Raw genomic sequence first — 16,233 nt, 5'->3', positions numbered from 1 at the left:
TAGGATGGAAGCAACCAAACACAAAGGCTGGTACAAAAAAGGAATCGAGGCTAGGATATTGGGCAATCGATGCATCAGAACTCCGTGACACCAACATTGACATCAGAGAACTGGTAACTGAAAAAATTATAGGCAAACTATGGCAAGAGCCGAAAGAGAAGATGGCCTTCTACAAACGACACACACACACACACATTTTTTTTGGATGAAAACTTTGAATGCTTTATATTACAAGGTAGCTATCCTAAAACTGGGAAGCTGAAAAAGTACATCAAGAGAAAATCTCCGTGTAGGACAAATATACATCGTAATCTATGTAGTGAGTTTGCAGACAATCAAAGAGTGATTGCTACAAAGAATGACAAAATAAAACAAAAGGAGAAAACATAGGATCACCAAAGACTATGGTTTCTATCTTTCTAGAGAGTCCAGAGTGCCCAGTAGCGAACCCAGGTAATGAACAACTCAAAATCCGCCGGTCAAGGATATATCCCAAAAAGCCAGAAAAGCTTCCCGAAAGAAGCCTGAGGAAATCTCAGTCACAATCTCTATCAAAGGATGCCCAAGAAGTCATGTGTCTCGAGGCAGTGCCAAAAACTATGAGACATAGACTCTCCCTTGGAGCTAAACATCGACGACAAATAGCCGGAGCAATACGTCTGCATGATAAAAGCCGTCCAGATGGAAGAATAATAGGAGTTAGCTTCAAAGGACGAATGGACGAGTGTGTGGGAAGAAGAGTCCAATCCTAAAGCCTGTCTTGAAGTTAGTATTGGCTGAAAAGGCTGAAGTATCCGAGTAATGGCTTGCCATACAGGATGATAATGCATTCCCAAACCATATTTTGCAGCAGCCAAAGGAACGAATAGAAGAGTGCCATAATTATGAATGACATCTACCACAGAGGATATCCCTTTTGAATTGAGAAAATACGAGCGTCTAGGCTTTCGCAAAGCCAACAATGGAGAAAAAACCCGTAACCAGTTGATTCTCTAAGCTCTCAAAGAGTTACCTTGCAAAGAGTCACGGCCAGGCCGAGCTAAATGTGAGAGAATATGTTTCTGTAGCGGGAGATAGACTATCCTCACTCTCTCTCTTGCTCAATACTAACTGCAAGATGATGCACTTAATACACAAAGTGATGTTGTGGATGTGAGTGAGAATTAGAGGGAGAGAATGTAGTGGACCTTTGAAGAGGATATAGATACAACTGAATAATGAATGTCCAAAGGGCTGAATACAACTGTATGAAGGGGCTGAAACCCTCATTGCAAAACTGGAAGACTAGTTTACCTAGAGGAGGTGAATCCTCGCTAGATCCCTGAAGAGGCTGAGGCTACCCTGCTAGTCTGCTGCAGGGAGGCCTAGGTGCTGCTTCACTGAAGGCTAGAAGGCCTGAGGTGGGATGAGAAATGAAGGCCAAGGGGCTGCCTTTTATAGGCCCCCTTGGGCCTCAAAATTGACCGATTAGCATGGACGACCTTGTTGCTGCCCACCAACTGGGCTGTCGTGGATGACTGGTTGCTGACATGGCACAGACCTGTCCCATTGGATAGTGTCAAAAGCCTTTGCAAAATCTACTTGCAACAAGAGAACATCTGCTCTGTATACTTGGCATACTCAATCCCAACATAGGCATTTGCAATATTGTCAGTGATATGCCTACGAGGAATAAAACCATATTGCGCTGGATGAAGGTCATCATTCAAATATTCTTTGATACAACCACCACCATTTTGGTGGCGATCTTATAAATAACAGGCATCAGAGTGATAGGCCTCTAATCAACCAAAGATTCACAGATTGGCTTCTTAGGCAGAAGCTTTACAAATCCTTTCTTCCAAGAATCCGGCATGTATTGATTTTGCCAAGCACTATTTATCATTTGCAGCAAAGGAGACTCATTTTTCCTCTGTTTCAACTCTCCACCTCACCTCTCCAGCTCAACATTTGCCTTGCCTACTTGCCTGTTGCCTCTCCAGCTCCAGATACGACTTGGTGGTTCGACTTTTGCTCTTGCTCCAGCTCGAGATACTTGCTTCAGCTCATTTTCAGCCTCTCCCAGTTGGTTCTGTCTCAAAATTTCATTCTGAGCAACAGAACAAAAGATACCAGCAATATCATTTACGTTTTTCTGATTTTTACTGATTCTCGTACATTTTTCCTCTATTTCAACTCTCCACCTCGCCTCTCCAACTCAACATTTGCTTTGCCCACTTGGCTGTTGCCTCTCCAGCTCGCCACTTGCATCTTCAGCTCCGAATACGACTTGGTGGTTTGACTTTTGCTCTTGCTCCAGCTCGAGATCCTTGCTTCAACTCATTTTCAGTCTCTCCCAACTGGTTCTTGCAAATAGCATCGCCAGTGTCTTGCAGATTGCATTGCACAAGTGTCAATGCATATGGGACAGTTTTTGGCTACACATTGAGTGCAAATCATTGCTCGGGTGTTGTGCATTTTTGAAGCCAAGTGTTGGCTATAAGTTGATGCACTTTTGGATGCCTATTGAGCAAGAGTTTGCTATTACATTGTGAGCCATTGTTTGGCTGAGATTCAAGCTGATTTTTTTGGGCAGAAGTATATTGCATTTGAGCCAATGTTTCACTGTGGTTGAGGATAATTTTTTGGGGCAAAATTATTGTGCTTGATTGCATTTTGTATCCCAGAAAGAATTGAAGTTTGAGCAGAATTTTTGGGGCAGATTTATTGCTATTTCAAAGCAGCCACTATCAGTGATTGCATAGCAGTCTCTGGTCTTTCAGTTGTCCATTTGCTGTCTTTTCCTTTGCAAGTACACTTGCCTTTATTCTTGAGCGCAATGCAATCATGTCTCTCAATGCGAATTTTGGTTCCATGACTGAAGCAGATAAGTTGGATGGACCCAACTATGCTTTGTGGTCATTTGCACTCAAGAATATCTTGGTTGGAAAGGGCTTATGGGACATTGTGAATGGTGATGAGGCTAGACCTAGTGGATCTAGCACGATTGCATCTTCCACTTCTGACACTACCACTCAATCTTCTACTACCGCTCCCACGGAGGATCAGAAGAGGTTTGATCGCAAGGATGCCCAAGCGTTGTCTTTGATTGCATTCTCTGTGAAGATACGCATTAAGTCCACTATCAAGTCTTGCAAGACTTCAAAGGTAGCTTGGGATAGAGTGAAAAGTATGTGGAATGTGAAGAATGAAGCAAGAAGCATTGCTTTGAATAATAAGCTCAATGACTTGTCCATGCCGGAAGGTCAAACTAATTCAGCTCATATTGCAAAGATTACTGACATTCGGGATGAGCTGGCAGCTATTGATGAGGATATAGAAGTCAAGAAATTAGTCTCTATCACCCTCAATAGTCTGGCACCCTCATATGATACATTTGTTACTTCCTTAACTATTATGCTCAGGGCTGCTCCACTGAGTTTTGAGGAGTTAGTTAGCTTGCTCTTACAGGAAGAAATGCAGACTTTTAATTTAGCCTGTTCGAGTGAGCAAGCACTTGCCACTCATGAAAAGGGTCAATTTCAGAAAAAGACCAGCCATGCTTATCAGCCCAGAAAGTAGGGGAATGCAAGCACAAATGCAAGCAATGCAGATAAAGGTGCAAAGGTGAAGAAAGGCAAATACAATTATTGCAAGAAACCTAGTCATTACATTGCAAAGTGCCAGAAAAGGATTGCCAATGAGAAAAAGAGGCGAGGCACAAGTAGTAATTATGTGGCACTAGCTGAAAATGCCAATGCTTCACCATCTCATGCAAACTTTGCACAAGGGAGAAAGGATTATGTGTTTACTACATTTCATGACAGCTTTGGTGCCAAGGGGGATTTAGTTGCACATGATGCTTCTCTTGCTTCATCTGGGGATTTCTCATTTGCTGCCACATATCTAGATAGTGGTGCATCGAAGCACATGACTCACAGGAAAGAGTAGTTTGAAGAAATCAAACCTGTTCATGACAGACAGGTTACTTGTACTAATAATGCTACTCAGGACATTACAAGAGTGTAAAGAGGGTGGGAGAGAAGTAAGGACTCTTACTTGCAGCTTTCTCACATACACAATGGAAGAATACACACAAAGGTGGAGGCTGAAAACAATTTTTCTCTTCTTAGTTGTGAAAGCCAAAAGAACTCTCTCTTAGTACAAAAGGAATAGATAAACCCTATATGTGGGTCTCAAACCAAACTAAGCTAACCTAGGTGGCATACTAACTGAGCCACTAACTAAAGTGCATAAAGATAGCTGTCATTCAGCTATTATTCATGGGCAGTGTACCAACCGCATCTGCAGCTAACAAGTCGGTGACATAAATGCACAACGGTCACCCTGACATATCACGAGTGGAGCTCGATATCTCAACACTCCCCCTCGAGCTCAATCCCAATTCTTGCACACCAAGCAGGTCTCTGAACTTGCGCAGCTTCTTTATGTCCAATGCTTTCGTGAATATGTCAGCTACCTGATCCTCTGTGCTGACATAAACTAGATCAATAAAACCTACTAGAACCTTCTCCCGCACATAGTGATAATGCACCTCAATATGCTTTATTCTAGCATGATAGACTACGCTATTTGCCAAGTGTATACACACATAGTGATAATGCACCTCAATGTGCTTTATTCTAGCATGATAGACTGGGCTATTTGCCAAGTGTATAGTGCTCATGTTTTCACAATAAATGACAACTGGCCCATCTGTAGACTGATGCATATCATAAAGTAGCTTATGCAACCAAGCTGCCCCACATGCATGTTGAGATATCGAGCTCCACTCGATATGCCAAGGTGACCGTTGTGCATTTATGTCACCGACTTGTTAGCTACAGATGCGATTGGTACACCACCCATGAATAATAGCTGGATGCCAGCTATCCTTATGTACTCTAGTTCATGGCTCAATTAGTATGCCACCTTAGTTAGCTGAGTTTGGTGTGAGACCCATATATAAGGTTCTTCAATTTCTTTGTACTAGAGTTCTTTTGGCTTTCACAACTAAGAACAGGAAAACTGTTTTCAGCCTCCATCTTTGTGTGTATTCCCCCATTGTGTATGTGAGAAAGCAGCAAGTGAGACTCCTTCCTTCTCTCCCACTATCTTCACATGGTATCAGAGCCTGGTTCGTGGTAAGGAGCTCAAGAAAGCAAACCAAGTTCGCAGTGTCTTGGTAAGAAGACCAGTGTTGCGTTCCTTTTTCGAGTTTGGGAGCAAATCTCTGCAGGTAGCACAGCCAGAAAGTGCAAGAGTGCATTGTCTTAGATTGAGACGCCCTTCGCGGTGTGACGAGAGGACAATATATGCTACGGGCAAGACCTATGCCCTCGGTGACTTTATTTTTTTGATTCGAGGTCATTTCGAGGCCCGTTTAGGCGGAAGTTCTCCACAAGCACTAAGAAAAAGGCCCTGTTTTTGCTGTGCGACCACTGCTCTACAGGTCGGTGAAAAGTTGCGGCAGAAATTGCATCGTATGCCTATGTGCAGAGATATTGGGAGTTACAAAATCATCCTTATTGCCTGTTCATGCAAAATCGTCACTAGGAAGTGACTGTGTGGTCAAATACCACTTTCGTCAGTTTTGCAGATTTGCCCTTGTGAGGCAGAAGCTGTGTTTTTTTACAGTGACAGAATATTTTGCAGTGTTCTGTAATGGCGTCTGATTCTCTTTCACAGATTATCACTGAAAAGCTTGACAAGAACAACTTTCAAGCATGAAAGTTTAGAATGACGAATCTCTTTATGGGAAAGGCTATTGGAAGTTCATTACAGGAAATGAAGAAGAACCAATTCTTCCTAATGTTCCCAATCAACAGGAAATGCAGGCATTTAAAGGATGGCATGAGAGAGCTAGAAAAGTTATGTACTGGCTGTCTATCAGTATTTCAGATTCTATGATTGTGCATATTCAGAATGCAAGTACGTCAAAGGAGGCATGGGATACTTTGGCAAAAATGTACAGCACAAATACGCAAGCCAGGAAAATGCAGCTCAAGCAGGAGTTGCACAATGTGCAAAGAGAAAATATGAGCATCAATGACTACCACATGAAGGTGAAGAAAATCGCAAATGCACTTGCTTCCATTGGGTCGCCAGTGAAAGTTGATGATTTAGTTTCTGTGACCTTGAATGGTCTAGGAAAGGATTATGCACAATTCCGGACATCCATTGCTGCCCGTGAAAAATGTTCTGATTTTGAGGAGTTGTTTGCTCTTCTAATTTCTGAAGAGCAGAGAAATGGTGGTGCATCTTCTTAAGGAGGAACTTCAAAAGAAACTGTCTTCTACTCAAATGCTGGGAGAGGTAGAGGCAGAGGTAGAGGTAGAGCAGGCCGATCTGAAGGCCGTGGTAGAAATCAAAATATGCAGCAAACTCAAGAAAACCAGTCCTATGGAGGAGGACGTGGTAACTCTAGAGACAGGGGAAGCCAAAGAGGTCGTGGTGGATGGCAGAGAGGCAAAAATGCAAACAGTAATGTTGAATGCTACTACTGTGGTAAAATGGGTCATATGGCTAAAGACTGCTATAAAAAGCAGAATGACATCATGAATGAAAAATTGCAGCAAGGAAATTATGCATCTTCTAGTAGACAGGGTGATGACAGAAATGAGCATCTGTTTATGGTGCAGCACATGACCAATTCTGTGACAAGTGCAAAAGAAAGCAATGATGTGTGGTATGTTGACTCAGGTGCGTCAAATCACATGACAGGTCATGCAGAATGGATGCAGGATGCAAGGAAAATGAAAAGACCAGGATTTGTGGAGATTGGTGATGATACTGCACATCCTATTGTGCAGATTGATAAAATTTCTTTGTCTATGCAAGATGGAAAAAAGAAATACCTGTCTGATGTATTTCATGTCCCGAATATTACCAAGAACTCGGTTTCTGTTGGTCAAATGGTTGAGCAGGACTTGCAGGTCAGATTTAATCCTCATGGATGCTTTGTTGAGGATATGAAAAATAACGGTCGCTTGATAGTAAAAGGAAAGAAGAAGGGCAAGATGTTTACGTTGGATGCGGACATGCTTGAAATGAGTGCAGCAATGTTTGCACATGGGATCGGTGTAGTTGCAAATATTGATATCTGACATAAACGCATTAGTCATGTTAATGTACAACGACTTAAATCAATGCAAACCCAAAATATTATTACAGGATTGCCTAAATTCAAGGTTGCAGAAATGCATAAGATATGTGAAGCCTGTCAATTTGAAAAACATGCAAGGAAACCATTTCTTAGATATGTTCAAGAGAGTAAGAAGCCATTGGAATTAATCCACTCTTATGTGTGGACTACTAAAGCTGCATCTATTGGAGGCTGTCATTATTTTGTCACTTTTATTAATGACGACAGCACAAAAGTTTAGGTGTATTTTATGAAAAAGAAAAGTGAAGTGTTTGGGCATTTCAAAGCTTTTAAAGCTATGATTGAAAAAGAAACAGGCTGCAAATAAAATGCCTAAGGTCAGATGGAGGGGAAGAGTACCTCTCAAATGAGTTTGCAAGGTTCCTGCACGAGCATGGCATAAAGCAGCAATATTCATGCAGTCATAACCCACAGTAAAATGGACTTGCAAAAAGGAAAAACATGCATATTGGAGAGGTATCTCGGACCATGCTAAATGAAAAAGATCTACCAGATTATTATTGGACTGAAGCAGTTGCTACAGCAGTTTACATAATGAACAGGACTCCCACTGCAACAATACATGGCATGACGTCAGAAGAGATGAAACCAGATATTTCTCATTTAAAAATTTTTTGTTGCATTGCCTATGTTCATGTGTCAGATAAGTTGAGGTCCAAGTTAGATCCAAAAGCTGAGAAGTGCATCTTTATTAGTTATTCTCTGCAGTAGAAAGGGTATAGATGCTATAACCCTTCTACTCGTAAGTTTACAGTGAGCAGAGATGTTTTTGATGAAATGAGCAGCTGGTATAAACCAGTAAATGTGATTGATGATGTAGATGCACAAAATGGTAATGCTGCACAAAATTCACAGCAGCAATCACAAAATATTAGTGGACCTGCAGTGTCCTCTAGCAGTGGTTCACATACTTCGCCATGAACAAGCAGATTGAGATCAGGAGAATCTCCTCAAAGCAATGCAGATAGTGGTATGCAAGTATCACAAAAAGAAAAAGAGAAGATAGATCAGTCCAGGTTTGATGTGAATGCAGGCCACTCTTATGTGGATGGTGAATCCAGTGGCTCAGAACAGAGCATTGATGATGAGTTGGGTATTCCTTCTGTTGTTACACCTGGAGTAAGGAAGACCAAGGATGTTTTGAGAGCACCTGGAAGTGAGCGTATTTTGTGCAGGTCTATCAAAGCTAGGTATCCTGTGGATAGACTGAAATATGATGGATTTACAGCCATTCAATATGCCTATATGGTCAAAGTGATACAGGAACCAGAACCCACTTCTTTTGAGCAAGCCATTACTGCACCCCTGTACTCAACCTCTATGCTCAACAAAACAACTGTAAGTTGTGTCTTGTTGCTTCAAGTGACTGTAGCACTCCCAAAAGAAAACACATATCCACTCGTAGATCGTCTATCAGAAATACTACCAGTCCAATCAGCATCAGTATATCCATGCAACTGTATCTGAACCCCAGTCTCATAAAATAGTCCATACTGCAATGTGAACTTCACATACCTCAATATGTGTCTAGCCGCATCCAAATGCGATTTTCTTGGAGCCTGCATAAACTGACTTACCAACCCAACAGCATAGCTTAAATCTGACCTGGTAATAGTCATATAAATTAAACTTCTTACTATGCGTCTGTACATAGTAGAGTCTTCCAGAAGCTCACCTGTATCTGCGCTCAACTTCACATTATGCTCTAAAGAAACTGAAATAAGCTTACAGTCTGTCATCCGATATTTAGACAGCATGTCCAATCCATACTGCCTCTGCAAGAGCTATATCCCACTTGTAAATCTAATCACCTCAATGCCCAAGAAATAACGCAGCTCTCCCAAATCCTTCATCTCAAACTTCTGCTTCCTTCTGAAGAAGATGCACCACTATTTCTCTGCTCTTCAGAAAATAGAAGAGCAATCAACTCCCCAAAATCAAAAAAATTCTCACGGACGACAATGGATGTTCAGAACTGTGCATAATCCTTTCCTAGACCATTCAAGGTCACAGAAACTAAATCATCATCTTCCACTGGCAACCCAATGAAAGCAAGCGCATCTGCAATCTTCTTCACCTTCATGTGGTAATCATTGATGCTCATATTTTCTCTCTGTACATTATGCAACTTCTGCTTGAGCTGCATTTTCCTGACTTACGTATTTGTGCTATACATTTTTGTCAAAGTATCCCACGCCTCCTTCGACGTGCTTGCATCCTAAATATGCACAATCATAGAATCTGAAATACTGATAGACAATCAGTACATAACTTTTCTAGCTCTCTTATGCCATCCTTTAAATGCCTGCAGCTCCTGTTGATTGAAAACATTAGGAATAACTGATTCTTGTTTAGCTCCAGTAATGAACTCCCAATAGACTTTTTCCTTAAGAAAATTCGTCATTCTAAACTTCCATGCTTGAAAGTTGTTCTTGTCAAGCTTTTCAGTGACTATCTGTGAAAAAGCATCAGACGCTATTACAATATTCTGTCACTGCAAAAAACACAACTTTTGCCTCACAAGGACAAATCTGCAAAACTGATGAAAGTGGTATCTAACCACACAGTCACTTCCTAATGACGATTTTGCAACAGGCAATAAGAATGATTTTGTCACTCCCAATATCTCTGCGCACAGGCATACGATGCAATTTCTGCAAAACAGTGGTTGCACAGCAAAAACAAGACACCTTTCTGAGTGCCTGCGAAAAACTTCCGCGCACATCACAGAGCTTTGACATATTTGCATAATCATAATATGATTGAAGAATTGTCAAAATTACAGCAGCCCACTCAACAGGTGTGTGAGGTTGGTGCTCTTGAAAAATTGCATCGCCTACCGTTTCAAAAGCATGGTCTAAGTTCAATAAAAGCACAACGGGTCTTGTAAATTGTGCATAGTGATGTTTGTGGACCAATGAATGTCGCAACCCATAGAGGATATCGGTATTTCGTCACATTCATTGATGATTATTCTAGGTTCACTTGGCTCTTTCTCATGAAAAGCAAATCTGAAGTGTTTTTTTCTTTTAAAAGTTCAAAGCATTGGCTGAGAACCAAACCAATTCTAAAATTGGAACACTTAATTCTAACAATGGGAGACAGTATACTTCACACGCTTTTGAGGGATCCTTGAAATAGCATGGGATAAGCCATTGCATGGAAATAAAGGGCTCCCTGATTTCTCCTCTTCAAATGATTCGACGATATGAGGCCTACAAAACGGTGCCATACACGCCTCAGCAAAATCCGATTGCAGAGAGAAAGAACATGACTCTCATGGAGATGACATAGTGTATGCTGAAATTTAAGAGAATGTCAAAGGCATTTTGAGGTAAAGCAATTTTTACAACCACATATATTCAGAATCGCTACCCTAGACAAGCATTGGTTGATAGGATGCCTTTTGAGGCATTTTAAGGATACAAGCCTAAGGTGAATCATTTCAGAGTGTTTGGGTATGTTGCATAAGCTTTGGTACCAGCTAAAATCGATCCAAGCTTGATTATAAAAGCATTAAATGCATCTTTGTGGGATATAGATATTGGGGAGAACCAGGGCCAGCACTCAGAATGCTAAGAAGCAGGTGAATTTTGCTCTCTTGGCCCAAGTGATGAAAGCTAAAATTGAGCCTCAGCGCTTTGAGGATGCTCAGGGCAATCCAGCATGGCAGAAAGCCATGGAAGCTGAGATTAGATCCATTCAAAAGAATGCTACATGGAAACTTGGTTAATGCGCCCAATGGCAAGAATGTGGTTAGCACCAAATGGATCTACAAAATAAGGTATCATGCAAATGGTACAGTTGAGAAGTACAAAGCCCTTTTAATTGCCAAGGGATATGCACAAGAAGAGGGAATAGATTATGAGGAGACTTTTGCTTCGGTGGCCAAGATGACTACCATTCGCTCTGTCATCTCTCTTGCTGCATTTTATGGTTGGTCTGTGTACCAGATGGATGTCAAGACTGCCTTCCTCAATGGGGATCTCAAGGAGAAGATCTATGTGTATCAACCCCAAGGTTTTGTTGTTCGGGGACAACAGCACAAGGTATGCAAGCTCAGGAAAGCCTTGTATGGACTGAAGCAAGCGCCTTGTGCATGGTATCATAAGATACATTTGATGTCCCAGGGCTTTGTCATTACTCATACAGAGCCAAATTTATATGTTCAGCAACAAAAGTCACACATTGGAATGCAACAAAGAGGATTCTCAGATATGTACAGGGTACACTTTCCTATGGACTGCATTATGCTTCAAATGGTGATATTTCTCTGAGTGGCTTCACCGACTCAGATTGGTCAAGGGACATCGATGATCGCAGATCCACTTCCGGCTATTGCTTCTCATTGGGCTCAACGTGCATCTCATGGCTCAGTAAGAAGCAAGACCACGTGTCCCTCTCCTCCAATGAAGCAGAATACAAAGCTGCAAATTCAGCCACCATGGAGTGTATGTGGTTAAGAGAGCTTCTTCATGACTTGCATCATGCTCAAGATGGTGACGCAACTCCGATCTTCTGTGACAGCCAAAGTTGCCTTGCTATTGGAAACAATTTTGTATTTCATGCTCGCATGAATAACATAGAAAATCACTATCATTATGTACAGGATTGTAGGCAGCACGCAGGATGCCACGTGGACAGCTTATACGCTTGTTACATGGAAGGGCTGCGTGGGTGCAGTAGAGGACCCTGGTAGAGGGCAGACATATTGGCAGCAGTAGGCGTGCAAAGCCTATGTATAGGGGACTGGAATAGGACCAATCAAGTAGACCAGAAGGAAGCAGTTGACAGACCGCAGGTGCTGGTCAGGACTACGTGGTCTGGTCGGCAGTCCAACAGGTGATTGCGCAATAAGCATCTGCCATGTGGCAGCTGGTTAGCCCCGTACAGGTCAAATCAGGTACATAAAAGTAGTGGTCGACTGTACAACACGGTCAACAGTAGGGCTGAAATGGTCGGGTGTAAAACAGAAGACTGGCTGGCCAGATCAGCAGGTGTGCCTCAAGTTTGGGCTACATCCAGAGCAGCAGGGAGGCATCAACTTACCTTGTGCCTCACCATTGGCTGCATAGAAGAGCAGCAAAAAGGCCTAGGAGTCCAGCAAATTGGAGCATTTAGTCTGCAGGTCTTCATCAGGAAGAGGAGCAGCAAGGAGTGCCCAGAAAGGCATAACAGGCAGCCTGCTGGAGCCCTTGGTGAGCACGCAAGCTGACAGAAGTTTGAAGGTTCCCGAAGGAGGTAGAAGACAGCTTCATGAGTTTCACATCTGGGCAGTACATCGACTGCCAGATGGTGACCAACTGAGCACGATTTTGTATCAGATATTGTACATCTTTACATAACATGTTTTGCTCTTCTACTCAACTGTGCATTGGCCAAGATCTGTGTGTATCCATGTCCATATTGTTTTAACACACTGCTGGTACACCTCCCCCATGTCCTCGTTTGGTAGGCTCACAAGTGGGGAGGTGACCCCTAAAATCCAACACCCTCTCTCACCGGCCCACCCCCTCATCAATGCAGATGCTCCATCAGCTCCCATAGAGAAGCTCTCAAGAACAAGTCTTTGATTTTCGAACCCACAGCTTCTATTCCTCCATGTCTAAATCCACACGGCTGTATCCACATTAAACCCATCACCAAGTATCCTTCCAGAAATAATGGACCACAAGCTCCAAATGAGCTCATATCTTAGTAACCCACTGGCAGCAACTTTACTCTCTTGATCTGTTGGTTCCCATTTCACCGTCAAGGCTTCAACAGGTTCAGCCTTTGAAGAAGCCTCGTAACACATGTCCCTATCTCTCTCAACAAAACCTCGTGTATCATTTGCATGAGATCATTCAGTCAAAGGAGGTTAAATATTATATTCCCATTATGGCATTCATTGGTGGCTGGCATAGGATAATGCTAATTTAAATGATTGATTAACACTAATCCATAGGTCCCTCCAAGTGAAAAAACACTGATTAGTTGAAGGCAAAGGAGGGTGGAGTGTATTGGTCTAAGGTTGATGGATGTAGGGTTATAGGGAGGCTTTTAATCTTTTTTTCATGATAATTGCCAAATCTGCAATTTGATCTTTTCCATGCGTTTAATATTCTTGTATGTCTCCTAAATAACTCCCTCCAACGTCTACTACTCATCTGCAGACTGCTAGCCACATCGCCGCCTCTTTTCCTGAACGTTCAAAGTATTACCCTACCATTTCCTTTCGAAGAGTATTCTGATATGCCAACCAGTGGCAAACGCCTTGGGCAGTGCTTCTAATTACGCACAGGCCTACTCGCAGCCTACACACAGTCAGAAATTCAGATAATGTATGCAATAGACGATAGACTTGCAGACATCTGTTGCAAGAGGTTTGTGCATTTTAGTATGTCGCAGAAGTCAATTACATTGTGGCATGTATCATATCTACTAATATGATGTTCCTAAAAACCCAGATGATTATATGCTATTGTAGGGTCGCCAAAAAAAAAAAGGTTTACACATTGCTTAATCCACTTTCTCATGAATCTCGGTAATACAATGATTTTTTAAAATAGTCTCATCCACTATGTTCTCATTCGATGTCAATTCATTTTGAGCATGAAATTTTATTTCCTTATTGACAAATCATGCTCAATTCTGAGTTACATATGTTAAGTTACGATATTTTTAAGCTCTAGGAGCCATTACCGCACATAATCACTTCAAGGCTATTACATTAGGAGCTATGCCCTTTCTAGGGTTTTTTTAACATTCATATCTTAACGTTACATATTCGATCGTAATGTTAGATGCACGTTGTAGGTCTTTGGGCTGTATGTGGGTCTCTTGGCTCTCGCCCTCATTTCTCATGGGTAAGTTATTGACCAATGGTAAATCACCTGCAGCTTGACTGTACTTGAAACCTCAGTTCAACTGATTTTGCAAGCATGAATGAGTGCCCCAGCCACCATCTTCTTTTAAGGCCAATTTATTTCGAGCATGGACAAAGATCCCAGAGGAATTATGAAAGGACTGAGCCCCGACTGGGACACCAATGAGATTCACACTGCTTCTGATGAATCAACACCACTAACCTGCCGCTATCAATCAAGACTTACACCTCTTAGGTGAAAGCACAACGATCAATAAGAGAAAAAACTGATTATTTGAAGTTGCAAGACGCATCAGGAAAAACGGCAGCTTACTTCTGAACTTCTGACCCAATCTTAAAAAATATCAAAATTTGTCCATCAGGCATCCTAAAGAGGACCGGATTCCACATAGGCACATCTGGTTCCTCGTCTACTAATTCAGGAGGACTCCAAACACCGTCCTACAAAAAGAAAGAGTTTGTCAAGAGCAACAAAAAGTGTTCACTTCTAACATTACAACAGTGCTTGAAAATTATTGAGGGCACTCTCAATCAGCTGTACTGAGCAGATAGCCACTGAATTTAACTGTACTCCGCAGATTCCCAAAACCACCAACCTTATACGTCTGACTCCAAATGTTCACATCAGGTTCACCTTCGTATGTTCCACCGAAATAAGCAACAAGAAATACATTTCTCTCCATCTGCGATGCTTCAACCAGACAAACAGTCAACTGTCATAAGCTCCAATTCTCTAAAGCCATGGAACGATCAAGGTTCTTAGGATAAACCCCGAATTGAGCTCATCACAGATTTTAAAATTTGGCTATAAATACTACGGTTTGCACTGAAATGCGTTCCATTGTAGCCCAGTCAATTAAATAAGAGAGAAATAGTAAGTAACGTGTAAGAAGAACGAGTATCTATACCGATTTGGAAGTTGGAACAAAAGCTTGATACCTCAACGATAGTAGATGCATGACAACTGTTAAAAGGAGCATGTCCAGGTTCGAAAGTATATTCTTCTACATGGACAGCTGGATGAGGAGGAGTGGAGTACACCGATCTCCCGTAAGGAGCGCCCACGAATTGAATTGTTTTACGATCCGGATCACACCCGCTCTCTGGACGTATTCTGGCAAATCATGGCAAAAGTACGTCAAAAAACGGTCAGGCCTGAGTTGCTCCAGCTGAGACTGGGCTGCAAGGACAGAACTCGACAATCTCATGCAGCTTGGTGACGATCCAACCGAGGCTAGTCCGACGTGAGTGTTATAAATTTTGAAGGATGCAGCAAAGTAAGCTGGAGTTGAAGGAACTTACACTTCCGGTGAAGGATGCGAGCCGTTAATCTCTGAGTAACCGGGCATCAAATCAGATACAATGGGTGGGTGAGGGGAATTGGTGGAGCTACGAAGGGAGGAAAGCAAGCTGGGATGGGAGGAGTGAGAGGAGATATGGATATAGGGAGGAGAGAGCATGAACCAGAAGAGGAAGAGGAGGGTGAAGGAGAAGAGAGCAGCTTTGAGGCAGAAGGCGTCCATGGAGCAAACATCAACAAGCAACAAACAATAACAACAACAAAGGACACAGGCAAGGATGGCTCCATAGCCTTACACAAGCATTTCATCTTCCCCTTCCTTTATATATTGTACGATGTACGGTCCACGGATTCTTTAACCATAATCTGAAATTTCTAATGGATCCCCGGAGGCCTTTCCTTGGAGGACCGTGCCCAGTCGTCGCCGCTGTGAGCCTTTGGCCGGGCACCTTTCGACTAGGAAAGGGCCAACCACGTTGGGCCGTGAGGCCTTTCCTTGGACGGGAGGAAAGTGCCCGGCCCATAGCGAGCGATCGGCAACGGTCACGAGCCATTGGCCGAGCATCTTCCAACTAGGAAGGGGCCACCCACAAGCCATTCCCTCACGTGGAGCCTTGGAGAGGCCCATTCTCCCTCGCAAAGAGCTGTGGGTTGCTCGCATTCCCTATCTGAATGTGGCTTGATTTAACAACTGCTACATCCGACCCAGGTCCTCTACGGTTTGGGAACCACTCGGACCCAGATAGATATGTGGCTTGATTTAACGGCTACTATTGCATCCTATCCGACCCAAGTCCTCCACGGTTTGGGAACCACTTGGACCCAGATAGATTCACGCCAGACGGGTCGTTTGGAATCCAGGTGCACGCAAGAAAGGTTCACGCGTGCTACGATACACCTAGTTGCTCCTTGGGCCCCTAG

The 16,233-nt window shown here is 42.7% G+C and overlaps 1 protein-coding gene across 2 annotated transcripts in view; it reads right to left on the bottom strand.

Moving 5' to 3' along the window:
* Positions 1-15,615, bottom strand: part of LOC147881907 (uncharacterized) — a 46,360-nt gene extending 30,745 nt beyond the window's left edge. For both annotated transcript variants that reach the window (XM_087401449.1, XM_087401448.1), the window contains exons 1-4: positions 15,315-15,615; positions 14,952-15,126; positions 14,609-14,695; positions 14,326-14,453 (exon numbers count right to left, since the gene is read on the bottom strand). In XM_087401449.1, coding sequence (XP_087257575.1) covers positions 14,326-14,453; positions 14,609-14,695; positions 14,952-15,126; positions 15,315-15,535 — 611 coding nt within the window. In that variant the 5' untranslated portion in view covers positions 15,536-15,615. The remainder of the gene's footprint in view (positions 1-14,325; positions 14,454-14,608; positions 14,696-14,951; positions 15,127-15,314) is intronic.
* Positions 15,616-16,233: the final 618 nt, after the last annotated feature.

This window comes from Dipteris shenzhenensis, chromosome 30 (genome assembly GCF_047967505.1).
Source record: "Dipteris shenzhenensis isolate YYH24624 ecotype China chromosome 30, Dip_SZ_1.0, whole genome shotgun sequence".
Lineage (NCBI taxonomy): Eukaryota > Viridiplantae > Streptophyta > Polypodiopsida > Gleicheniales > Dipteridaceae > Dipteris > Dipteris shenzhenensis.
The sequence above is the reverse complement of the archived record's forward strand: the minus strand, read 5'-3'. Positions and strand labels throughout refer to the sequence as shown.